This window comes from Rattus norvegicus, chromosome 7 (assembly GCF_036323735.1).
Source record: "Rattus norvegicus strain BN/NHsdMcwi chromosome 7, GRCr8, whole genome shotgun sequence".
NCBI lineage: Eukaryota > Metazoa > Chordata > Mammalia > Rodentia > Muridae > Rattus > Rattus norvegicus.
The window spans coordinates 107,088,188-107,113,618 of record NC_086025.1 but is presented as its reverse complement, the minus strand read 5'-3'; the positions used below and the strand labels follow the sequence as shown (position 1 = coordinate 107,113,618).

Below are 25,431 nucleotides of genomic sequence, written 5' to 3'. Positions count from 1 at the left end.
TAGATGCACCACCAGTTCCACTATGGAGGTTTTGAGAACCATTTTCTTAAAAATTTTTTTACATTTATTTACTTAGTATGTATATGTACATACATACATACATACATACATACATACATACATACATGTGTTTGTGTATGTTAGCACACATGAACGAATGCTTGTGCATACTTGGGCATGCCACAGAACATACATGAAAATCATAATACAGCCTATGGGATTGGCTCTCAGCTTTTACTGTGTGAGACCTGGGCATCAAATTTTCCAGTTGTTAGTCTTAGTTAGCGTTATTGTTGTGATGAAACACTATGGCCAAAAGCAACTGGCGAAGGAATGAGTTTATTTGGCTAGTATATCCTGAGATAGTCCATTGAGGGAAGCCAAGGCAGTAACTCAACCTGGGAAGGAACCTGGATCCAGAGGTCATGGAGGGATGCTGCTTACTTGCTTGCTCCTTATGGTTTGCTCAGCCTGCTCTCTTATAGAATCTTGGACTACTAGTTAAAGATGGTACCACCCAAATGGGCTAGGTCTTCTATATCAATCACTGATCTAAAAATGCTTTATAGGCTTGTCCACAGCCTCATCTTATGAAAGATTTGTCTCAGTTCAGGTTTCCTCTCTCAAATGACTTAGCTCATGTTGAGTTGACATAAAACGAGCCAGCACAATGAGTTCCTTTACCAACTGAAATATCTCAGCCCTTTTTATTGAAAAGAAAATCACTCTACTTTTTAAATTTAAAGATTGTTTGTTTCTTAAATAGCTTTAATCAGGGGAGACAATCGCCTTAGTCCAGAATTTCTCCCCATTTTACATAAATTCCCTTGACAGCTCCAGCAGACCTCTCTAAACTCTGGTACTGCCGTAAAGCTGTTCCCATAAGCTGTACACCACCTGTTACACACAGTAGGTGTAGACAGTCCCTCCTACAGAAACAATCTCAAGAAATACTGCAATAAGAAATACTAATCTGAGCTTCTGCTTGCTCTAGAGTTAGCCATATTGAGTAGCTATGTCTATATTTTTTCTCAAAGTCATATTGTTTTACTTGTCTTAGATTTAAATTTCGAGAAGATTGTTTATAGTTAACATCCACATTGAATGGTTGAAACATTATTATATCCTGGTAGAACCTGACTGAGCTGTGATGTTTCCAAGAACAGAGAAAAGTCTGCACATGCCTTGGATACTGAGAATCATAGGCAAAGTCTCTTAACATTTCAGATGCATGATTAAAATCACTACTCCAGTAATACTAGTAGACCCAAGGTCAGAGGCACTCTGTAGTTCTCATCATTCCTCCTCAGAGGTATCAAGGTCATGAGTGATAAAGAGGCCAGCAGGCTATCAGTTGAAGAGACTAGCAACATGAGTATATATACAGTCTGGATGGAAATTCAGTGAATCCTGTCATAATCATGTTTGTTTCTTGATTGTACAACGGACAGGACTGAAGAAGTTCTGCCTATTATCTTTAACAGCTCTGTTGTAGACTTAAACCTATATAGCAAGTCAAAACAGTCAAACCTTAATGTATTACTGTATTACTCACAGCAGAAATCCAATTTCAAAATTACAAATGTTGAAAGATCTCAAAAGGATTTATCTTGTTCCCAATTGAGTCAATAGGATAGCTTCCTAGAACACCATGAGAAAACTTGATTTTGTACCAGCCATAGTGGTTCACACCAATCACCTGGGTGCTTGGAAGGCTAAGGTAGGAGGATCTCAAGTTCAAAGCCAGCCTAGGCACATATTAAGGTCTTAAAACCATGCAACAAGCAAACAACAAGAACAACCACCTTAATTTTTTGGTTAAGATAGCCACTGTCTACCTCGACCCTCAGCTCCAACAGCTTGTATGATGAGCCAGTTGGATTTAATATCTGATGTTCATCCAGCCTTTGCCTTTCATATTGTTCGCCCCAGTTTTTGCCCTGTTAGTTTAATACCACTTCCTGCATGTAGCATCTTAATTTCCAAAATTAAATAAGAGTGTTGTGACCACCTATGACTCCTTTTCTGCTTCTGTACCTACATACATTGTTGGTTCCTGCCTGAGTTAGTAGAATGCCTCCAACTTTTTTTCTCCCTACTGTTGCTATCCCTGCCAAAACCAACTTCAGAAAATACTACTTCTTCACTCAAAGTTATCCAAGGAAGTATAGTCAGTGTTAGCAGTGTAGAAGCTAAGTTTATGCTTGGCCTACATTGCTCTTTTATCCTCAGACTTCAATGTGGGTTACTGTTTCCTTGCTTCCCTGGTGTCTCACACACTGAAGTTAAGGAGCTTGGTCCTTAGGAAGCCCTTGCCCCATTCCCAGGTATTTGAATAACAGGAGTAGAAGCCAGTGGTTATCCATGCAAAGTAAAACACTGTAGGTGGTGGGTTTCCTCCCCTCTATACATGCGTATGAACCATAATGAACTGTTTTCTAAAAGCATCTGTTCTGTGCTTACAGATTATTCTTTGTTATATAACAAAATAAGACTGTGTCACAAACAATAAGATAGCATTTCAACCTCCTTAAACTAGTTCCATACAGTTGTTTATAGACTACATAGAATAGTTGTGAAAGTATATACCATACTTTGTATTATGTTGAGTGAATGATTTTGAAGATTCTTCTTATTGCTGAATGTCTTCAATCTTTCTAAAGAATAGTGCTTTGAAATTTTACTTTTTAGATCCAATAAGAAGGGATTTTTACAGTTACTTATTTGTGCACTTTCAGAAATGATATTAGAACATGTGAGTGCCTGTGTTTTTCATCTTTTCTGCTTCTAGGCCACATGCCCCCATGGTACATGGTTTAATGGAAGTGTGCCATATGTTTAATATGCATGTTGTTGTTGCCTTAAGCTTCTGTTAAATAAAGCCCTCTATTGCTAACTATACCTGTCAAACTGGTCACATGGCAAAGTTTGTGAATTGTACTTTACAACAGTTAATGTTCTACTAGTTATTTGACTGAGTGAGTTTTTGTAGTAATGTAAACGGTATAAGTATGCACATTTTTTTCTCTTGGTTGACTTAAAACCATATTTTTCTATAATATCATCATTCAGGCCAAAACACTAAGAAAGCTGATCCAGCAAACATTCAGGCAGTTTGCCAACCTTAATAGAGAAGAAAGCATCCTGAAATTCTTTGAGATTCTCTCTCCAGTGTACAGATTTGACAAAGAGTGCTTCAAGTGTGCCCTTGGGGTAAGTATTAAGCCTTGGAAGATGGGGAATTGTTTAATTTTTTTCTTATCCACATGTATCTACATTTCAGATTGAAGGAAACATTCATCACGATTCTTAAACAAAAATATTGCCTGACACTTAATTATGGGGGGAAAGCGGGAAGAAAGTGCATTAATTAGATAGTAAAAATAATATTTTAAATAGTGTGCCTATGTTCATAAATCAAGTGCTAGTTATCCTGTTGAGATAATCTTCCTAGAGAAAACAATAGCTTCCCAGATTCAAGAGTGACCACAACTAGTTTTGTCATTGAAATTATAAATATTTTATCTTATTTGGTTAGATAAATTAATACAAACCAAGTCTTCTCCAAACTCAAGGCCCTTGATAAATTTATGGCTTCATATCTAAAATCATTTTTTTTTTCCTTCTGGTACCTCTGTTCCCATGTGCTTGGTCTTCCAAAGTCAAGTTGGATTATTTCTGTGGAACTGGCGATCGGCCCAGAAGAAGGGATCAGTTACCTGACAGACAAGGGCTGCAATGTAAGTCGGCTCCTGGGAGAGCACATGGATTTGGTTGTGGGTACTGGTGAATGATGTTGAGGACTGGACAGGGCATTCACGTGAAAGACTCCATTCTGCAAGACTCATTTATTGAATTACACAGATGTGGTGTGGGAGATACTTAAACTTAAGCCTTAGACTTGAAGGGAAATGAATCAGACAAAACGATAGGTGGGTGAGTAAAAACTGACTGGGGTTGTTCCTGCTTATTTTGTGAGGCCTTCTTTTTTTCATTGCAATTTTGAGGATCAAGCCCAGGATATTACATACTCTAGCCAGGCACTCTATACTGACCTATACTATCATTTTTTAAAACTAACTTCTAGATATGATTTTAGTTTATTTGGACTGACCTCATACTGAATAATCTTTATAAGCTAATTCCAGAAAAATGTATCATAATTTTAAATTCTGAATTCACTGTTGCCCTTACTTACCTCATTGAGGAAAAATGCTGGCCACAGAGAAATCCTCAGGCTGTCCCACCAGTATGTGTTCCTGTCTTGTGCTGCAGCAAGTGCTGTTGAGCAGATGCTTGTACCAAAGTTTTGCTAGGAAGACCAAAGAGACTGCAGCTCTCTGATGGAGTTCACAGTCAGGCATGCATGGAAACGTGTAGAACCTGTGCCATGTGATGATGGATGCAGGGTGAGTTGTAAGGCCTGCCAGGGTTGTGGTGTTGAGGAACTGTGGTTATGGTTAAGGTGGTGAGCCTGTGGTTAGGCAGTTTGATTCTGCTCTCTTTATTGCAGGCCCACACTAGCAGGTGTGCCTTTTTTAGTGGTATGGGTTTCTGACCACAGGTTTGTATTTGTACTTGGTATGATTTTCCACATGTAATCCTTGCTGTCTATTCCCACTCTGCTTTGCTTCTGTCTTATAGCTCTTTCCCATTAGTAGTTCCTGTCCCCACTGTGTTCACACACAAATAACCAGCAACTGTTCTGTGCTGTTCTCTTCACTCGTATCTATTGGATAGAAATGGATCTTAGTGAACACATGTTCCGCCTCTTGTGCATCTTGCCTGTGAGCCTGCCTTCCAGTCTACCTGGCAATGATGACCTCCTAGGACCAAATGGGAGTGTCTCAGTCACTGAACTTTCCAGTTTCTTCCTCAAGACCATGTTGAAATAAGTGTTCCCTTGCTTGCTTGTTCATTTTTCATGTCAGTAGGTAGTTACATGTCCCCATGGATGTGCATGCAGAGGTCAATGGAGCACATCTTTGTCCATCGCTTTCCTCCTTAATCCTTTGAGACCTGATCTCTTACTGGACCTAAAGCTCATTGACTAGGCAGACTGACTCTTGCACTCCCAGGGTCCCTGCCTTGTCCACCACTCTTCCCTGCAATTCTGAGGTTACAGGTATGCTTTGCCATGCCTGTCTTCTTTCGATGGGTGTTGGGATTTTTAAGTCAGGGCTTCATCTTCATGCTTGTATAGCAAACAGTCTTGGCCATTGCACCATCTCTTTAGGAGTACAGAAGAAATGTTCTTTTGCATGTATTTCTAGAAACTGCTTCTTTCTGGTGGAAGAGATCCCAAGTGATAGAAATACTGAATGCATGCAAAACATTTTAACTTGAAAAGAAGTTACCTGTTTGCTTCTTAGAAAGGCTGGGAAACTTCTGTCGTTGACAGTGTGGGTGAGAAGTTTTTCTGCTGGATTCCACCATTTTTATAGCTCTTGTCAATTTTTCTCTTTCATTTGTTTTATTATGTTTCTGTTTTGGGTCTCACTATGTATCCCAGTCTGACCTAGATTTACTGCGTAGCCTAGGCCATCCTCACACTCAGTAGAAATCTTCAGCCTCTGACTACCCAAGTGGGAAATTACAAGCTTTATTAACTCCCACATCTAGCTTTATTTTCACATTTGAATAAGCTGAAAGTGTGTTTGGTTCTTCTGTCAGTCTGATGCAGAGCAAACATCCTGGGAATGGAAGCTGTTCGATCTTGTCCTATCTGCTGGCTCTTTGAGGTCACTGTTTATATTGTGCCTATATTTGTACCTATGTTACCAGCACAGATTTTTTTTCTTTGTGATTTGTCTCCTTACAGATCCAGAAATCTGAAATCTTTTCCTTTGTCCCTCCTTTCCCTCCCACCCCCAAATCACATAATGGCTGTTACTTTAAACATATCAATTTCAGAACTCCCACCCCATTCCAGTTACCTGTCCTCTCTGTCTTGATTTTGGATCATTCATTAACTTTTCAATAAATGCTGCATCACAGAAGAAAACAGAATGGTATTTAACCTCGAGACTCACCATGACACAAACTTGAACCCAAAGATTGTAGATCCATGCATGAAAAGTAAAAATGATAGTTTAGAAGAAAACAAGAGATAGTTCATGACTATGGCAAGGACATTTCTCCCCCACCCCCTTTTCTCCAACACAGGGTTTCTGTGTATCTGTAGTTAGCCTAGAACTAACTCTGTAGACCAGGCCAGGCTCACACTTATATTTACCTGCCTCTGCTTCCACTGTAGTGCTGGGATTATAGATGAACACCACCACATCCATCATGAATGAATTTTTAAAAACATGATGTAAAAATGATAACTCCGTAAAAGTTTTTGGTAAGTTATGTTAAATAGAAATTAAGAATTTCTTTTCAACAAAAGATGGGATAAAAGCCAGGTGTTTGTGATAAATACCTTTACTAAAAGCTCCTTAACTTAAAACTAAAGAATCATTACATATAGGGAAAACACAGCCAGCCTAATAGATTTCCAAATGATCAGTGCATAGATGAAGACTACACTCTGTACTTTGCATCTGTTACATCGATGGGTGAAAACTGAGGGGCAGGACAGATGCAAGAACAACACTGGCACCGATGCAGGAGCAGGACCACTTAGTCCACTGGGATGAGGTATAAATGCTGTGCCTCTTTAGAAAGCCTGACAATGTCCAGTCATCTCTGACTCAGTGAGTTTTAGTCATAGCCCTTAGTTCAGTTTGTAGTCATTTTTTCTTGCAAGACTTTTTTTTTCTTAAATAGTTTTACATCTATAACCTCTTTTCTGTCTCGGGTGTAGTTCAAGATGGTGATCCCCCCCCCCCCATCCCCTTCCATTTTGTCTAGAGGTAAAGATAAAAAATGGGGTTTAGAGAGCTCAAAAGACCCTGTTCTTGAGTGCGTTGCAAAGCTACCAGCATCTTGACACTGGTTTTATGACTTTTGGGGTCATTCTTTCATATCTGTGCCTGTGTCTCTTTCTTGGTGAAACAGTAACGGTTACAGCTATTGGAGAAGTAAAGGCATTGAGAAATTAAGGTGCTTCTATCCTGCCCTTTTACAGCGTAAGCCTATAGAAAATGGTTGCCTTTGTTGATAGGTTTCTGCCATTGTTGTGCATATTGTAGATGAGCAGCTAAGGGGGGCAACACAGAAACTAACCAGTTTACCCCTGAATGAGCCATTACTTGCCATCTGCTTCTTGTTCACCTGTTCTATACCAATGCCAGTGTCTCTTCCCGGTCTAACACACTGCCAAACTGATTGACATCAAGCTTGGTTTGATGTCTGGCCCAGTGGATTCTCTTTTATGTATTTTGTATAGCATTCTCTGTAGGTCTTCTTCCTTGGATGTTCTGAGTCATTTAGTGTCTCAGAACTAAATTGTAATTCACCAATGGAAAGTAAGTCTTTAGAACTGGGCTTGTGGATTAGTGCTTTACCTAGCTCTGCACCTCCAGACTCTACACACAGTGTGACTTTATGTAGTACCATCCTTGTTAAGCTTTAGTAACATGCCTTTAATATTTTATTTTTTATTTTTACTTTTAAAATGTATTTATTCTATATAAGTATGTCATTACAGATGATTGTGAGCCACCATGTGGTTGCTGGGATTTGAACTCAGGTCCTCTGGAAGAGCAGTCAGTGCTCTTAACCACTGAGCCACCTCTCTAGCTCTCGCCTTTAATATTTTAAAATGATGACCTCTAAACTGAGTGTGATGCCACACACTACACTTGTAATCTCAGTGACACATGAGAGACTTGAAGCAGTAAAATTGATGCTGTATAGGATTTACTAATAAACTTGCTTAGCAAATATTAGGTTATATAACATAGAATTCAGCTAAAGGAACCATATCTTTCCTTCCCAAAGCCCACACACCTAGCGGACTTCAACCAAGTGCAGACTATCCAGTACTCAAACAGTGAAGACAAAGACAGGAAAGGAATGCTACAACTCAAAATCGCTGGTGCTCCTGAGGTAAGACACTCTTGCTCTTAAGAATTTGATGAAGAGGAAAGATTGGGTCAGTAGAGAGATGGAGAGGATCTAGGAGGATTTGGGAGAGGGGGAAAACATGATCAAAATTTATTTTTTAAAGTTAAGATCTGATCCATGGGATAGTATAGAAATGACTTCTCCTTAATAAGGATAAAGTATTCATAGGTAATTAACCTCACAATTTCCTAATATATAAAGATTTAAAATAGTGGTTAAATGTCTTCAGAATAGAACTATTGCTATAAGTATAATCAGAGACCACTCTGAAGCATCAAGGAAGCCAGTTAGAATTGTGTTGGTAGGTTCTCTGGGCAGTCACTATGATAATAGCACCTGCAATAGTGTGATAAAAATGGGCAGGTAGGGCACAGTGGCCTGCTGCTGTAATCCCAGCCTTCTGGATTCCAGGCCAGCTCTCAACATGAACCACAGAGCAAGATCCCATCTCTAAACACCAATAAAGCTGAGAGAGAGACAGAGACAGACAGACAGACAGACAGACAGAGAGAGAGAGAGAGAGAGAGAGAGAGAGAGAGAGAGAGAGAATATATGAATATGTAGAGGAAAGAACTGTTGAGCTATACAATAAGACTGGGCTCCACACAGAGTGAGCATGTTGAAGAGCAGTTGGAGTCATTGTGTAGGCAACTTTGCCTGTGGCTCAGCTCTCCTCACTAGGCTACGTCACCAGTGTCCTGCCCTGTGATTCCAATTCACTGACATCTAGAAACTCTTTTGCAGATGAGCAAATTCTGAACTGGGAGTATAGAAAACTTGTTGCAAATTACAGTTTCCCGCTGAGATCTCAGTGTTTTGCTCAAGCTACTCCTTCCCTTTTCTGTCCCATAAGTAATGACAGGAATTTACAAGTGAGAAGCAAGTCATTCATTTGGAGCAAGTGCACCAGGACACACTGGGATATGAAAATAAAATACAGACACTTAGAAATAGATCTTTAGGAAGTTTATCAAAAACTTCATATGAGAATGATTTTTAAGCCTTTGGACTAACATGCTATGAATGCTCAGTTCCCTCTGTGATGAAAAATTAAGATATGATTAATGAAATTTTATTGTATATTAGTTTCTGGAATGAGCTGTTACCTGAATTCCTAAAGTGTGTCCAATGTCCAGACATTCTGAAGATATTTTTGCTGACTTTTTTGTAAAAGCGAGCCTCTATTTTAGTACTTTTTATCTTATGCTGTAAGTATGCCTTCTCTCGCACATTTAAGGAATGGTGTTCTTAAATACCAAACTTCCTTTTTCACTCAAGTCTGGCAAATGTTTCATTCCTACTCCTCTATATTCAAGTGTATGCAGAGTTGTGATGTCACAGTGCAGCTGTCCCTTTGATTACTGTGAAGAACAATAATGCCTCTTTCTAATGTTCTTTCTCATTAGCCTCTGACAGTGACGGCCCCATCCCTAACCATTGCAGAGAACATGGCTGACCTGATCGATGGATACTGCCGGCTGGTGAACGGAGCCACGCAGTCCTTCATCATCAGACCCCAGAAAGGTGAGACTCTGCTTTCTCTCTGCTGCACTGGTGGACAGGCTCACCCCTGCAGCCAGTTCTAAGCTCGAGAACACTAACTCAGGCCCGATGTAACCTGAATGCTTGTTTGTGTAGATAGTGGTCCACGCCACAGCAACGGACTCCAGGCTGGGCTGAAGTGCACGGAGACAGTACAGGACTTTGAGTAACCCTTAGAGTAGCTCTTAAGTTACCATTGGTTCTTTCAGCTCTAGAGATTATCTTCCCAGTTCTTTTTTAAGGGTCCCTTGTAGTTCAAGTTGAAGTTTCTATCCTGTTGTGTTTTCCCCCTGTGCCTTAGAGGAGGAGAAGAACAAAATAAATTCTGTGTCAAGAGGTGAAATTAAAGATTTGAGTGAATAAACTTATCCTAGAAATGAGGCTCATGTTTCCTCATGATGAAGAACTTTGTAAGTATAGTGCAAGGGTATACTGAGGATATGGATTTCTGAAGCGTCTTTGAAAACATTCCAAGTGGATGTGCAGAAAAAGCCTGGGCTTTGGCAGGATACCAGTTCCTCCAGTATGTATACTGTGTGTCCTGTCATGGACTGTGTTTATTCTGCAGACCCCAGGCCAATTAGTTTTTCTTTCTTTACTATAAAGCACTCTGAGAGCTTGCTCAGGGACAGATACCCTAGAGGTGATAAGGGAAGGGTGAACAGTCGATGACAGTGTTCTCTGAGGGGCTCAGAAACATAAGAGGGTCAAGCAGAGTACAGGGTTCCCAGAAAGATCTCTGAAAGGGATAAGGATAGCCCTGGATTATAGGGAAGCAAGGTTTCTGCTGAATTCCTTTGCAGCTACATCCATTGTACTTTCTGCATAGATTCTGGGTGTTACTAGTAAACCATTTTAGCAAAGGCCTTTGGCAAGGCATCTAGACTTTGTTTTTAGGAGCGCCTTAATCTTTAAGTCTTTGGGAAGATTATGTTTTACCACTTTGCATTATCCCTTTATTAGGACTTGGCATATCTTTCCATGTGAACCCAACACCCATTATTTTTGTTGTAAATTTTATATGGAAACCCAAAGTAGCCTAAAGTAGAATCAGTGTGATGACTTGGCTATCAAAGACTGTCACTAAACACCAGAATAAGGCTTTTCCTCCTTCCTGGACTTACTTCATATTCTCTCTTTAAAGGAGTCTAAGGAGTTGCTCATGTCTCTTTCCTTTTTCTTCCCAGAAGGTGAACGGGCATTGCCATCAATACCAAAGTAAGTGCTTCATTTGTGCATTTCCTTACATGGTTTTGTTAGAAACTTTAGATAAGCATTGGGCTTTATCATCTATTTTCCTAAAAAAATAAATCTCCACATATATTCAAGGTCTGTGAAAACATGTTTCCAAATACAAATCACATAAGTTGTAAGTTACATATGAAATATATACTTAATGAAGAAGTTTCAAAATTAGTTTTCCCCTTATTTCAAGTCTGTTAAGGGATCTAGAGATGGTAATAATAAGCTTAGACGTTCACTTCATCATTTGTGTAGAAATGTGAAAATAGGCATTCTCTTTTACAATTAGGAAAATGAAAGAGTGGTAATCAGTGGTTTACTGTCCCATGTTACAAAATCCATAAGAGAGATGTTGATCTTTAATGTAATTAAATGAAATAGCAATGCAAAAAATTGCATTATTACTTATGTATTTCTAGTCAGCATGCTAAGAACTGGTGGCCAACGTATAAAGGTAAAAACCTTGCTGTTCAGATAAGCAGGTAACTGAACACCAGAAGCTGTTAATTCTTAGATACTTAACAAGCAGTAGAGATGTGGAGGCCTGGGACAAGGAGTGGGCTTTATTCTGCCTGTGCCCTTTTCTCTGTAGCCACATCCTCTGGCTCTCCTTGGCAAATGTATCTGATAATCTGCTTTAGCAGCCTCCTACCATTCTTCTCCTGTTCCTCACAATTAGTATCACCTGTCAGAGCTATCCTAGTATGTGCTTTATTGAGGACCTCAGGCATAGAGTTGTATCAGAGTCAGAAAAGTATGACTGGATATAGAACATGGAAGGATCTAGGCAGTGGCCAAGGAGAAAATTTCCAAGAATCTCATAGGACACACTGAGATCTTAAGCAGTACGTGGTGACTGGGTGTGTAAAGGCTCGTCCATGAGGACTTGGTGCTGAGCTGTTTGGGGAGCTGGTTAGGTACGCACCTTCTATCAGCTCTGGCCTGCATACCTACTAAGTCTGCCTGTCTACCTCTGCCCCTCATCAGACTGTCCTAAATAGAGCTCTTTTCTGACATTTGGCTTTGCAGAGCTTACCTGACTTGCTGACACCTAGTCTCAGTTTTGATGTCCCTCACATTCTTGTCTGCTAAATTATACTTGTTCAATTTCTCTATCAACTGTCCCCAACTCTCCTTCAGGCCTTTCTCTTTTATATCACATTTTAATATACAGGCCTCTGAGCTAGGGGGCACCCCATTGCATTTCTCTACAACATCTGGTTAGTATATAACCACATTTTGGAAAATAGCTACTTGTCTTGTCATCATGCACCTGACAGTCATCTACCTCTCTGATAGCCAAATTCTGTGGATTCATGAATGTGAAGGTGAACAGGAACTAGAGAAGCAGTTTTCTCTCATGGTCGACTCTGTGTCCCTCTTTGGGGCAACAACTTATGCTTTCTTAGAGTGTTTGCAGCTAGGAAAACATAAGGAATTGTTTTGATCTGGCCATATAGTAACTATGAGCAGAAGGCAAGCAGGGGAGAAAGCTCATGGACAGGCTATAGAATAAGGAACAAGCAGTGAGGTTTACTCAGTAACACTATGCCCTGCCTGCTTAGTGAGTGCAGTGGATACACAGTATGTTAGCTGTGTTGCCTCGATGGAAGAGAAACGTCTGATTTGGTAGACAGTAACTTCAGTTTTTATAATAAAGATAGGTGTTAAGTATTTTTTGAATTTAGTAAAAGATAATAAATTATATGACCCTGTATTGTGATTTTTGATTGTAGAAGTTATGCAGTTTTATATAGATATTTCTGGGTGCCAAAAAAGAAAAAAAGGACATTGTGTTAAGTTCTGACATTTGTTTTGGTATAAGCCTTGTAGTTTTAGGAAAAATTTCCATATTCTTATATAGTAAATACTAATGGAGTAGGAAGAGGTTTTCCTTATGAATAAAAACCAAGGAAATAGCTGAAAAATGTAGCACTCCTATTTTAAAAAGATGTATTATCCCTATCAGTGTTGTAAGATTGCATGTATGTATGATTGGAAAGCCACGTGCCACATTGCTAATATGGAAACCACAGGAGTACCTTGTGACATCAACCCTCTCTCTCCTTCACTTTCCATAGAGTCTAGGCACTAAACTCAGGCTACCAGGCTTGCAGTGCAAGCTCCCTTGCTCGCTGAGCCATTTTTCTCAGCCAGTAGGAGACCTTTTCTCCTAGGTTTTATGCTTTTCAAAAAATTTAAGCTGTGCCTGTATTTTTTTAAATGTCATTAAATATTTTCAGCAATATATACACATACTTCTTAACCTTTTTACATGCTATAAAATTTAGATTTTAAAATGCTACTATGCATTTTAAATTCGTTTTTATTTTGTACATTCATTAGTATGCATATGTATGTATGTATTATTTATATGCATATACACATATACATACATATCTGTAAGTACACGTGCCCCAGTGCTGCACTTGTATCCAACAGAAGACAGTCTTGTCAGAATCCATTCTATCCTTTTACCATGAGGAATCAGGGAGCAGACTCATATTGGCAGGCTTGGTGTCAAGCACCTTAACCTATTGAAATATCTTGCTAACCCTTAATTTTTGTTAATTTAAGCCTTTTTGTAGCCTTTACATTGCACATTACATAGTATTACAAAAATAGCTCTAAGTCACCCTTGTGAGCAGCTTTTTCCAGGCACATCTGCTGTTCTTCATTTGTCTGTTTTTTTGTTTTTTGTTTTTTTCTTTTTTCCAGAGCTGGGGACCGAACCCAGGGCCTTGCGCTTGCTAGGCAAGCGCTCTACCACTGAGCTAAATCCCCAACCATTTGTCTGTTTTTAAATTGATTAATTAGCTGATTGAACCAACCAACCTTTCTTCCTTCCTACTTTCCTTCCTTCCTTCCTTCCTTGCTTGCTTGTTTGCTTGATTTATTTATTTATTTGTTTGTTTGTTTGTTTGTTTATATTTATGGTGCTGGGGATGAATCCAGAGCTTCAGGTTGCTAAACAAGTTCTCTGTCGTTGAGCTACATCCCCAGCCCAATTGTCTGTTTTAATTTCTGGTCTTAGAAGCATTAACACAACCTATCTGCACTCAGTGTCTTTTTCTAAGACTCCAGTTGAAAAAACAAACCACCTGTCTAGAATGTAATCTTCCAGGAATGGTACTGGTCTTGCTAATCTGAGGCAGATTCAGATTTGTTTGACAAGGGTAGGTGTTTAGTCCTGGTAAGGACGTACTTACACTTTTGTCTGCTCTGTTGCAGGTTGGCCAACAATGAAAAGCAAGGCATGCGGACACATGCAGTCTCTGTGTCAGGTAAGGATCGTGAGGTAGAGACCTTGAAGAGTAATCTGTGAGGAGGATAGTGCAGATGCTACTTGTGTTCAGTTCCTCTGCTTAGAAAGAACCTGTGTGATTTTACTATTGTGAAATAGGTATCCATATGGACTTTATTGTAGATGCTGCCAGTGACCCTATATATTACTCAGTAGGGTACACAGGGCTCCATATTGTTTAAATGCCATGTTGTGTTTACAATGTAACCTTAACTTTTGAAGTTGTTGTTAGAATTTATGTTTATTGAGTTTAGCAGGATATAACAGAATACACTTGGTATTTTGTGTTTGAAGTTCAAAATACATGATTTTCTTAAAAAAATGGTTTTCTTCTTTCACAGTCAACATAATGGTTATTTGATATAGTCAAGGTATTACATAAGCATTATCTTAACTATTTGTTGGTATGGTGACTTTCATGTTATGTTTTCAAAGTGTATGTGCCCTCTTTTCCTCATGTAAACATGTGAAGAATAAAAGAATTTTAGGGAGGGGCAGAAAAAGGAACCTTCTAAGGGCCCCAGCTATATATTTTAATATATGTTATACCCTACTGTCATACATGTGCATAATTCCACATGTGTATATGTTGCCACACGCTATCTGTTCTCAGCTATATGCCTGTGAACATAAAGGTTATATTTCTAAAATAAAACCTTCTGATGTATTCATTACATGATAGATGAGCCTCAATTCCTGTTCATTTGTTTTGAGTCAGTTTTTCTTGAAATTTAATTTGTATTTTTGCCCATTTGTTTTTGGATCTTCTTTTGGTACCCAACATAATAATATATCTGTTTGTTTTCTTCTTTGCTCACAAACATTCCACAAACCTTCACTTAACCCACGGGTGTTTGTGATACATACCACAGAGTCGCTCTGTTAGTGGGCAACACTATCAATGCTCTGATGGCCTAGAGCCAGGAGCTACTTCTTAGCAGAGTACAGAGAAGCTCTTGGTACTGGATTTGGGCTCACTGGACAGTTTTGGGGCTACGTGTGTTCTCTAGGACATGTCAGTTATTTGAGAGCCTCAACCATGACTTTGGGAGTAGTAAATCTAGAGTGTTAGGTTTACTGGTTGTCATCAGCCTTTTTTACAGTTCTTATTCGGCTTGTGGTGTATCTACATACTTGACTTTTTGAAATCACCAGCCCTCATTTTTTTCTATTGGAAGGGGAAAGGCTCAAATGCCATAGTAGAAGTCCTGAGGAAAGAAGCCGTCTAAGCCCATGAGGGTGATTCTTCAGTGTTTACAGGATAGCTGAGTGAGGTTTGAGTACCACTTACCATTCAGGCAATGAATTGTATATGCTCCATGAAAAGGCAGCTGATGACTGTGTTTGCCACAGTATTTGCAGTTGTTCAGGTACAGGAGTGAGCTCAGACTTCTCTTGTGCTTGGGAGTTTCATTCTACTCTTTACCTTTGGGTGTTCCATAGGTCCTAGGCCCTGTGACCCTTCTATCTTCTTCCTTCACGTTGGTGCCTCTGTTTCCTTCAGTAGTTGATCAGCATCAAAGCTCAGCATTTCACTCCGCTGCCAGCCCTTTCTATTTGACACTTCCATGCTCAGAAAGAAAAAGTGAGCCATTTGTTGTTGTTGTTGTTGTTGTTTAAAACAAACCTTACTCTGTAGCCCAGGCTGTCCAGAAGTTGTTAATGTTCTTACTGAGTCCTAAATGCTAGGATTATTGGTAGGCACTGCCATGCCTGAGTGGCTTAGTGAATGATGTGTGTTTTAGGTTTAGCTTTATGTTCTGTGTTCTTTCCTATGCGTTAACTCATGAAGTTCTGACAGACTACGGAGATCATCTCACTTAGTGTACACATGATGAGACTAAAGGCCAAGAGGTTACAAAGTTTACTGAAGATACACAGTGAGCAAAAATAGAGTTATTGTGCAAACGTGGATAATAGCCGCAAAGTCTATCCTGATTTCTTAGGATTCCTGGAGTGTCTAAGGAGGGATTGTGTTTCCTTCTCTGATTTACTTCTTTCAGAAAAATTCTTAGTAAAAATCCTGTGCCTACCAGATGACACTAAGGACTCAGTCAGATACTGTCATGGCATCCCTTGGCCTAGGCCTACCTTTCCTTTCTCCACCCTTTTCTTGGCCACATTGTTTCATGTTCACATTATGCTGAGGATTGTGGTCACCCTCTTCTGCTTGGTCTTTCCTTCCTTACACAAAAACTTTCTATCCATAAAAGCTGACAGGCAAGTACTTTGGTCCCAGACCAGGCAGAGAGGGGTACTCAGTGTTCAGGGGTGATCAGCGACAGCTGGTATTTTTAACCCTGTTGGTCCTGTTGATCAGGACTGCTTGCTTCTAGGCCAAGTCAGGTTTGTAAATCCTGTCTTCACAGACTGTAAAGCAGTGCCCACCCAGCCTGAAGCCTGTGCACAGTGAGTCCAAGTGCTGGTCTGGCCTGCCTAGGAATGTTTTTGTTAGTTTGATACTGACAGCAGCGCTGTGCTATAATCGTATCCCAAGGTTATTTCTAGAGTTTGCTATGTGTTTCTGATGTGTGTTGAGATGCTGACCCCTGCACTAAATTCTATTTTTGTTGGGCCTGTGGTCTTCTATATCTGCTACCACAATGAGCCTGCTTTGTAACAGGCCAGTGGAGTGGGCGTGCTCCATGAGGTACTTTCCTGCTACACCCTACCTCACTCATCATATGTCCTACCATGTGGACATGAATACATTCAGCAAATGCTTGCTGTGTGGGTGCAAAAAAGGAGCAAAACTAATTTTTTTTAATGCCTTTTGTGAGTTCAGGTAGAACTTGAGCCCAGTCTATAACACTAGTGCACTAGGCTGTCTTCAGGGATCTGCAAGTATGCCCCAAGTGAATGCCAGTGAAACAGGGTCAGTGTAAGGACATTTCTCAGATCATAGAATAAAGCTGATTATCTCAAGTATTTTGAAGACTTAACTGTGTTTGGGTTTTTTATTTTTGTTTTGTTTTTTTGCATTTGTGTTTTCTATGAATAAGTAGGCCCTTGATTGAGCCCCTAAATCTTTTTTTTTTTTTTTTCGGAGCTGGGGACCGAACCCAGGGCCTTGCGCTTCCTAGGCAAGCGCTCTACCACTGGGCTAAATCCCCAACCCGAGCCCCTAAATCTTAACTGTGAGTAGAAGTCCATGGTACTTACCATTATGTTATTCTGTGGCCCTTGTTCAATATTAGACCATGCAAAACCAGACTATAGATTATAAATTATCTCTTTTATATATGTCTATGGAAATGACTGCAGTGATTTTCTTTTTAATCTGGCAGAAGTATTTGTTTTTATTTTATTGAACTCTCTGTGCTTAAAGGACAGATGTACTACTTTTAGACAACTTACTTTTAGTATTATTGCACATGTAAACTGTTTACAACAGATTGGTTTGGTTATTACTTTACCAGAAATAATTCTCTTTAGATAGGATTTTTCTTAATTATATTGAGTTGGTGACTAGAGATTATTCTAACTATCAAGAAAACATTTAGGAAAATAGATGTTATTTGTATCAGTTTGCTTCATTTCAAATCTTAGAACATCTCAAATGTGGTTGAGTGATTTGTGTATGAGTCTGAGAAATGGGGGTTGGGGATTTAGCTCAGTGGTAGAGCGCTTGCCTAGGAAGCGCAAGGCCCTGGGTTCGGTCCCCAGCTCCGAAAAAAAAAAAGAAAAGAAAAGAAAAGAAAAAAAAAAAAAAAAAAGGCCCTGCTGAGAAATGTGTGCAGGTCTAGAGAAGTTGATAATCATCTTTGCTTCCCTCTCCCTGAGGGCTCTGGCATGTTGAGTCTATTGTCCACTGATTGCTTTGCTGCTGCTTAGCAAATACTTACATGCTTAGGAATTGTGCCTGACATATCCATGGTATTGTCTTGTTTATTAATATCCCTGCTTCCGAGATGAGAAAACCACCCTTCTCTGCACTTACGGGGCTTGGCCAGGTTCATGTAGTAGTGAGTAATAGAAAACCCACTCTATACCTAGGCCTTGAACTCCTGGAACTCATTCTCTTTTCATTAGATGCCATTGATCATTGCAGAGTCTTGATGTGTGCAGGGAGTAATGTTTTAGCATGGGATTTCATTTTAGCAGTTTTCTCCATTCAGCAGGAATAATAACGTACTGGCTTTTCTGTTTGAATTCAAAGTCTACCCTTTGTTCACTTTGAAAGAGCTACTTATGCCTAATTTTACCATCTAGTTTCCACTGTAACAGTGCCATGCCTTCCAAAGTTGTCTATTCTATTACCAAAATGTCATCTTCCCCTCCCCATTCCCATTTGAGATGGAGTATCATCTCAAACTAGGCAGCCCAGCCTGGCTTAGAACTTACTGTGATCCTCCTTTGTAAGCATTCCTAGTACTGGAATTGCAGGCATGCCACCATGCCTCTGAATGCTTGATTTTAAACTCTGTCCAGAATTTAAAGAAGTAGGATGAGCAACCCCTTCCTTAATTTTAGAATATTGCTAACTAGTGCAAGAGAAGTTCATTTGCAGCTGCAGTAGTGGTACACTACTTCAATCCCAGCACTGGAGGCAGAGACAGGTGGATCTCTGAATTCAAGGCCAGCCAGGGATACACAGAGAAACCTTGTCTCAAAAAACAAACAAACAAATAAAAGCAAAACAAAAGATCCAGATGTGATGTCGCACATCTAAAATCCTAGTTTTTCAGGAAGTTGAAGCAGGAGGCTTACAAGTTTGAAGCCAGCCTCTGCAAGAAGCCTAAGTGAGAAGAACTAAGTGAGTTCTTTATATGAACTTTTTTGTTAAGATATGCAGATATAGCTTAGTGGTAGACCACTTATCTGCCATGTTCAGGCCTTATGTTCAATCCCTGATACTGTTTGAGAAAAGTTCATTGTTATAAATTATGTTCTTTATGATGCATTACTGGTAATATGTGCAGAGTGATAGGCATTAGCTATTTTAAGCATACTCTGAGAACCTGGAAAACTAGGAATTATTCTAGTCTTAGTGGTCACAATAAACATGTCTGATCTGGCAGTTTAGTTTAGGAGGAACTCTCAGGCTTATTCTCTGGTATCTAGAGCCACTTTGGCGGTGATGGTGTATACAGATTAGGGAGAGCGTAATAAGAGTAGTCCATCAGTGCTGCTTCTTGCCCATGCCCATCTTAGTGTCATTAGAACTCAGCTTGCAACTTGTGAGATTTGAGGGTGCTGCTTAATCACATTGTTTTCTCAAGTGTTCAGAAGTCATAGAAACAAGGAAATACCAGTTTCAAAAGTTGAGAAATAGTGTCCTACGAGAGGGCCAGAGATAGGGGTTTCTCCTTCCCCTTGCATTGAACTCCCTGTTTTCATATGCGGGAAGAGTTGCAAGACTGGTAGGCCTGCCTAAAATCGGATCACCTGAGCCACTTTCCCATTCCAAAAGACCAGGCAATGAGGACTTCACTCTGTATAAGTAGTCCTTGTAGATCTGCCTCTTCAGCCCTGTGGGGTTTGTTTCTTGTCTTCCCTATCAGCCTTCATAACAGGACGGAAATGAAGCACTATACCAGAGTATTTTAAACAAAAATACACTTTTGACTGTACATAAGTGTGTGTTTTAGAACAGGCAGTGCTAAAGTATTCTTATTCTTGGTTCACACACCTTAATTTTCTGGCTAAACTGATGAGAACAATGATTAAATAAAGTTCAATATGGATTGCAAGAAACCTTTGCACCATCTTGCTAATTGTCAGACAAGCACTGCTAACATGGAAGAACAGGAGAACGGATCCTGCCTGAGCGCTCCGCAGCCGATAGTAACCGCAGAGTAATGATGGGTTAAGTTCAGACTTTGTGATGCAAGATACGCTATAGAGGTAAATAGACAATATCAAAATCTTACTGTGTGTTTTGTCTTTGAGCAATTTCTTTAAATATTTTATCATTGAGTGTTTCAAATATATACAAAGGAGAGGACAGGATTGTGAATTGATTTCCTACATACTATCACCCAGAGTCAGCAGCCAAAAGCTTGCAGCCAGTTTCATGTTAGCTTTGCCTCCAGCTCTTACATATGCCTGTAACCCTGTTGTTATTCCAAAGAAAGTGAGTTTCAAATTCCTTCCTCTCTAAATATAATGTTATCAGACATTCAATGTGTTTAAATCCCAGGTCTTCTATCCAGAAAGCTCAGTTTTATCCCGATAATAGTGAAACAAGACATCCTTGTTCAGTTTCCTCCCTACTGCTTCTGTCTGCCAGGCCCTCCTGTTTGTTTGTAATGTTCTAGTTTTAATTTTGTTACTATAATAAAACGTGTTGACTAAAAGCAATTTAGGCTTTTATTTGTGTATTTGTTTATTTATTTGACTTACCCTTCCAAGTTATAGTCATCAAGGCAAGTTAGGCTAGGAGCTCAAGCAGAAACCAGGTAGGGATGCTGCCTGCTGGCTTGCTCATGTTCACCTTACTTCATAACAAGTTTCAGGCCTGTCTGTGCTACAATAGTGAGACACTGTCACCAAAAATAAATAAGTGAAAATTGTTCAGTGTGTTGGGGCCCAGCCAGTCTCAAATCTGACCTCTGTAATGCTCTCTGTAAGAATGTTGGAAGTTATTGATATGCATAACTTGGCCACAAAGTAACAGCATGCAAATTTTATTGCCTCTCCTTTATTTGGTAGGAATACTTTAAAGACACTCCCTAAGGGAGTTTTCCTATTTGAGAGATAGGAAAACAGCTTTTTATACATACGCCAGTTTGATTTATTTGTTTGTTTTTAGAGATAGGGTCTCACTATGTAATTCTGGCTCCCCTGGAGTTCACTACGTAAACCAGACTGGCTCTGAACTCACAGATAACTTCCTGCCTCTGTCTTCAGAGTTCTGGGGTTAAAAGCATGCACCACCATGCCCTGGTTGTGATGATTAGTTTTCACGTCAACAGTGTAGAATCACCTGAAGGAAAGCCTTAAAGATTATTTCTATCAAGCTGGCCTGAGGCATTCTTGTGAAAAACTATCTAAATTATGTTCATCGAAATGGGAAGTCAAGCCCATTGTGGGCAGCAACACTCCTTAGTTCTGAGTCTTGAATTGTATAGAAATAGAGAAAGGAGGCTAGTTAATCACGACGAGCATGCAAAAATTTGTTGTCTCTGCTCTTGACTGTATATGAGTATTGCTTCAAGTAATTCCTGCCTTGACTTCCAACAGGGATGGACTGCAGCCTGAAATTCACATAATTCCATAATTATATAACCCCTCCCCCCCCAAATTGCCTTTTGTCAGCATAATTTATCACAACAATGATACTAGGACAGTATGGCATCCTATCCAACCTCCTATCTCCAACCTCAGCAGGATTTTCCTCTTAAGGGCTCAGTGCATCTTGGCCACTGAATGCCTCACTTGCTGGCCAGTCTTCATGTCAAGAATGCAATACTGAGTCTGGACCACTGTTGTCAGTCTTTGTATCTCCCTTGTGTAATCCCTTTCTTTTATGGCTTAATTTAGTCTGTGGCCTGTCTGCTTACCACCTGCTTTTAGAAGTTCATTGAGCACCTCATGCCTAGCACAGTGGAGCTAAATCCTAGTGCCTTTGCTGAGCCTATGCCTGGGCCTCCACCATTCCCTAAGTGGCTTCCTTCTCTCCATGGGCCTTCTGCTTCTCCTTCCAGTTCAGTACATTGCAGATCCTGATTGTCTACACCTAAGACCTAAGTTCCATGACTTTATTTTTCTTAACTGTCTCCTATACAGTATGCCTAATTCATGTTAAATGTTCAAAGCATGTAGCAAAAACAATTATCTTCTGTAAGTTAAGAAGCTTCATAACCTTTTGTATGAAGCAGGTTAAAGTCAGTATTACTGAAGAAGCACCTTTAAAAAACTGCTTCTTTTCCAGTCAAGATAAAGAATATTTACCTGTCTAGAAATAGACTATATAGTAAAGAACTAAGAAGAGCTAAACATGGGAAGTGGGTCCTCTCCAAGAAGTGGAAACTGTCAGTGTGGGTAGAGCTGCTGTCTGAATTCAGACTGCCAGGCTTCTTAGGTTTTTATTTCTTTATCATACATTCTTAGAGAATGGTTTTAAGAATCGTGAGTTAAAAACTTAGGTATTGTTTTCTCAATTTTAATTTATTTCATATTGGCTTGGTTTGTATTTTTTTAATTTTTTTTTATTTTTCTTTTTGTTTTTTGACATGGGGTTCTATGTAACCCAGACAGACTTTCAACCTCTGATCCTTCTGCCTCAACTTTCAAAGCATTTACCTCCATATCTGGCTTCAGACATAATCTTATGTAGTCAGAGCATAATTCTCAATATCAGGAAATTAACACTGACAGATGTTGTCATTCATAGCCCATACTAGTTCATTGCAGGATTGTCTTTGATCCTGATCCTCCCCCTCCCACCTTAGTCCATAACCTTTATTCTTCATGGGCTCACAGTCTGGACTGTTTGTTACTGATGGCACCCTGTACCTCTGCGTACTGTCACACTGTGTCTGCTTGATTCTGATGTGTGTGCTCTACTGTCACTGCTGTACTGTAGCTGCTCTGTGTTCTCACTGCTTCACATGGACAGTGAGGCCCTCATAAGTTTAAGCACATGGATTGACAAGTGAGTGGAAATATGGTGGTAGCTTTGTAGCTTCCGTAGTTGGACATCCTCATCATCAGTTTATGCTAAGATATTCCAGATCTTAAGTGCTCATAAAGCTCTTACATTTTCTAAGATTTCTTTCCTTATGGACAAATGTTAAACGTTGACAAATGCATAGACTGCTCCTGATCCTTAAGTTATTCATTAGTCTTTATTTTATTCTATTTTATTTTATTTTAGTTACTGGTTTCCCTGTATCCCTTTTTATTTTTAGTTGTTATTTGTTACTTGGCTGGCCTGAAGAGCTCATAGCTGTTGGTTTTGCTTTGTTTTGGTTTGTATCCAGTGTTAATCTTTAGTAAAACAAATAATTCTTTTTAAGCTACAAGTCTATGATAGTAATAAAAGCGTTTCAAATTTGTATTCATTTTTATAGTTTTAGCTTTAAAATTAACTGGGTTTTTGTATTGAAATAATGTATTTCTGTTTTTCTCTTTCTTCTCTTGCCTCTTTGTAAAGGGATCAATCACTGCCAACATAAAGTTAAGAAAGCTAGGCGCTTTCTCCCTTTGGTCTTCTGTTCTCTTGAACCTCCTCCAACGGGTACTGCACTGCACTTACACAGGATTTCCTGTCAACCAAGGCATCTCACAAAACTAACTATAGCTAGATGTTTCTAGATTGTCCCAAACAGTCAATGGCCATACTGAATATCAGTGTATGTGCTGTCTACTGTCCAGATGCGATAACTTGATGAGGCAGGTTTTGTGTCTCGCAATTGACACAAATTTGTGCCAATGTCTTAACTAGACAATCTTTTGTTGCCCATTTGCTGCTTTTGAATGCATGACAGGGCAAGAAGTAGCTTCCTGGTGCCATTTCTGTTATCTTGTTTTCCTACAGTGGTTGTCAAGACCTGTTTCTTCTGGTCTTGTGAATTTTCTAATACAGCATGTGGGACACAGTCCATATGAGCCCTGGGTGTCTGTGTTCTGTGTTCTGGGAGACAGATGTCAGGACAGATGAGGCAGCTGTTCCATTTGGAGGGCTTTCTAATAAAGCAGTGATTTTTGTTGTTGGAATTATTGGAACGATTTTTTTTCCAAAAATGCTTAAAAATTAGTAGTTTTGTATGAATGCAAATGGGAACCTGAATCGTCATTAAAGCCTCTTGAGAACTACACTTGCCCTTTATGGTAGTGTGGGCATGGCCTATGTCTATCATGGGGGACTTTAGTTCACTACCTCATTGAAATATGAGTCACAGGCTTATCTTCTAGTGACCCTTCCGCTTACAGGGTTTCTTGTATCTGAAATGATACAAATGCTCCTTAGGGAAAGTGGAAGCACTTTAACATTTAACAATGAAAGACAGTGAAATTACTTTTGCCAGGTGTGGTAGAAAGTAATTAAGCTCCACTGTTCTCCTGTGTAACTGTGTAATCTGTTGGCAGCTTAAAACTTTGCTTAATGGCTTTCAACTCCAGTAAACACACTAGTACATTTTTTCTTTTATCTTGTGAATGAACTTTGGGGTGATTTTGTTATTTTCTTAAGCTTTGATTTACTTGTCATTTTAATAGTGTGTTTCCTTCTCTTTTCCCCTTCCTTCCTGTCCCTCCTACCCTTTGTTCCCTACTTCTTCCTTTGCATGCCACCTGGATCTGCAGATGAAATTAGTGGGGACGGTAATATTTATTTTCACATTTGTGTTACTGCTGTGAGATAACCATGTGGTGCATGTATAATAACTCTTAACTTATGAGGAACAGAGACAGTGATCTTTAACAGTTGTTCAATTGTGACAATCAAGGAAGCACTAGCACTATGATTACTTTTTTCTCAGCATTTACTATATTTTAAAATTACTCTTGGTGTTAGGGTTTTTGTCTACTTTGTGTTGTTCCTGCACAAAATTTGATGTATTAATTCCAGATAATTATGTTTTATAAACTGAAATAGAGGGACATTCGTATTTTTCGTTGCTGTTGAGTGACAGAATACCTTCAGTGGAGGTTTTTACTGCTCGATGTGAACCTGCAGAGTATGAGCATACAGGACCACAGAACTCCAAAAAAGAATGTGCTCCTTGTGGAATTGGAAGCCAGTGTGGAGCTTCATTTCTGGGGTGCTCTGTGAAAGTCGGGTGTCAGTACCTACTACTCTGGAATGTTTCCTGTGCTTCCTGACTACCTGCCAGCCCTCCTTCACCTCATCAGGATGCATAGTTCACAGATGGAGACATCAACCAATAGAGACTAGAGGTGGGGCTCCAGGCTCTGCCTTCTCCACTATCCCATTCTGTTACCAGCTGACTTGCGAGTGACCTTAGCAGCTTCCCTCCCCATGAGAAAAGGCCCCAGTAGTCATTGTGAGGATGACTGCTGGGCATAGATGCAGACAACTATAGTCAAGCATTGGCTACCACAGATGGGTGCAGTGCAAGCATTGATGTGTACTTTATTCACATCTAAGTTCCTGGTATGAATTAGCTAGAGCCAGGCTGTGTTCCATCTGACCGGGAGTGACAGAGCCATGGTCTTGGCTGGGGTCTATAAGAACCTAAGACTGACCTGTTCTAGTGCTGCCTCCTGAGATAACAATGTTTTTATGCTTTGAATAGTTACGGGGGGATCTCTAAAAGAAAACTAGTACTGAGGATGTCAGAATTATGGGAAACTCAAGCTAGAGTGTCCATAAGTAAGGAGTTCAGTTACAACATAGCCTCACATGTTTGTCAGCTTGGTAC

At 39.7% G+C, this 25,431-nt stretch overlaps 1 protein-coding gene across 20 annotated transcripts in view; it reads left to right on the top strand.

The window, feature by feature from the left end:
* The window catches only part of Ptk2 (protein tyrosine kinase 2), a 205,136-nt gene that overhangs the window by 107,247 nt on the left and 72,458 nt on the right, over nt 1-25,431 (top strand). For 11 of the 20 annotated variants that reach the window (XR_010052943.1, XR_005486550.2, XM_063263045.1 and 8 more), the window contains 8 exons: nt 3,073-3,213; nt 3,663-3,740; nt 7,888-7,995; nt 9,420-9,537; nt 10,743-10,773; nt 14,029-14,081; nt 23,202-23,285; nt 24,353-24,370. Coding sequence is in view for 18 of the 20 variants with exons in the window: in XM_063263045.1 (XP_063119115.1) it covers nt 3,073-3,213; nt 3,663-3,740; nt 7,888-7,995; nt 9,420-9,537; nt 10,743-10,773; nt 14,029-14,081; nt 23,202-23,285; nt 24,353-24,370 (631 nt within the window). In the remaining 2 variants the exon portion in view is untranslated. Of the gene's footprint in view, nt 1-3,072; nt 3,214-3,662; nt 3,741-7,887; nt 7,996-9,419; nt 9,538-10,742; nt 10,774-14,028; nt 14,082-23,201; nt 23,286-24,352; nt 24,371-24,483; nt 24,947-25,431 lie in introns of those variants that run through there. The other 9 variants (NM_013081.2, XM_063263051.1, XM_063263050.1 and 6 more) reach the window with 3 other exon arrangements.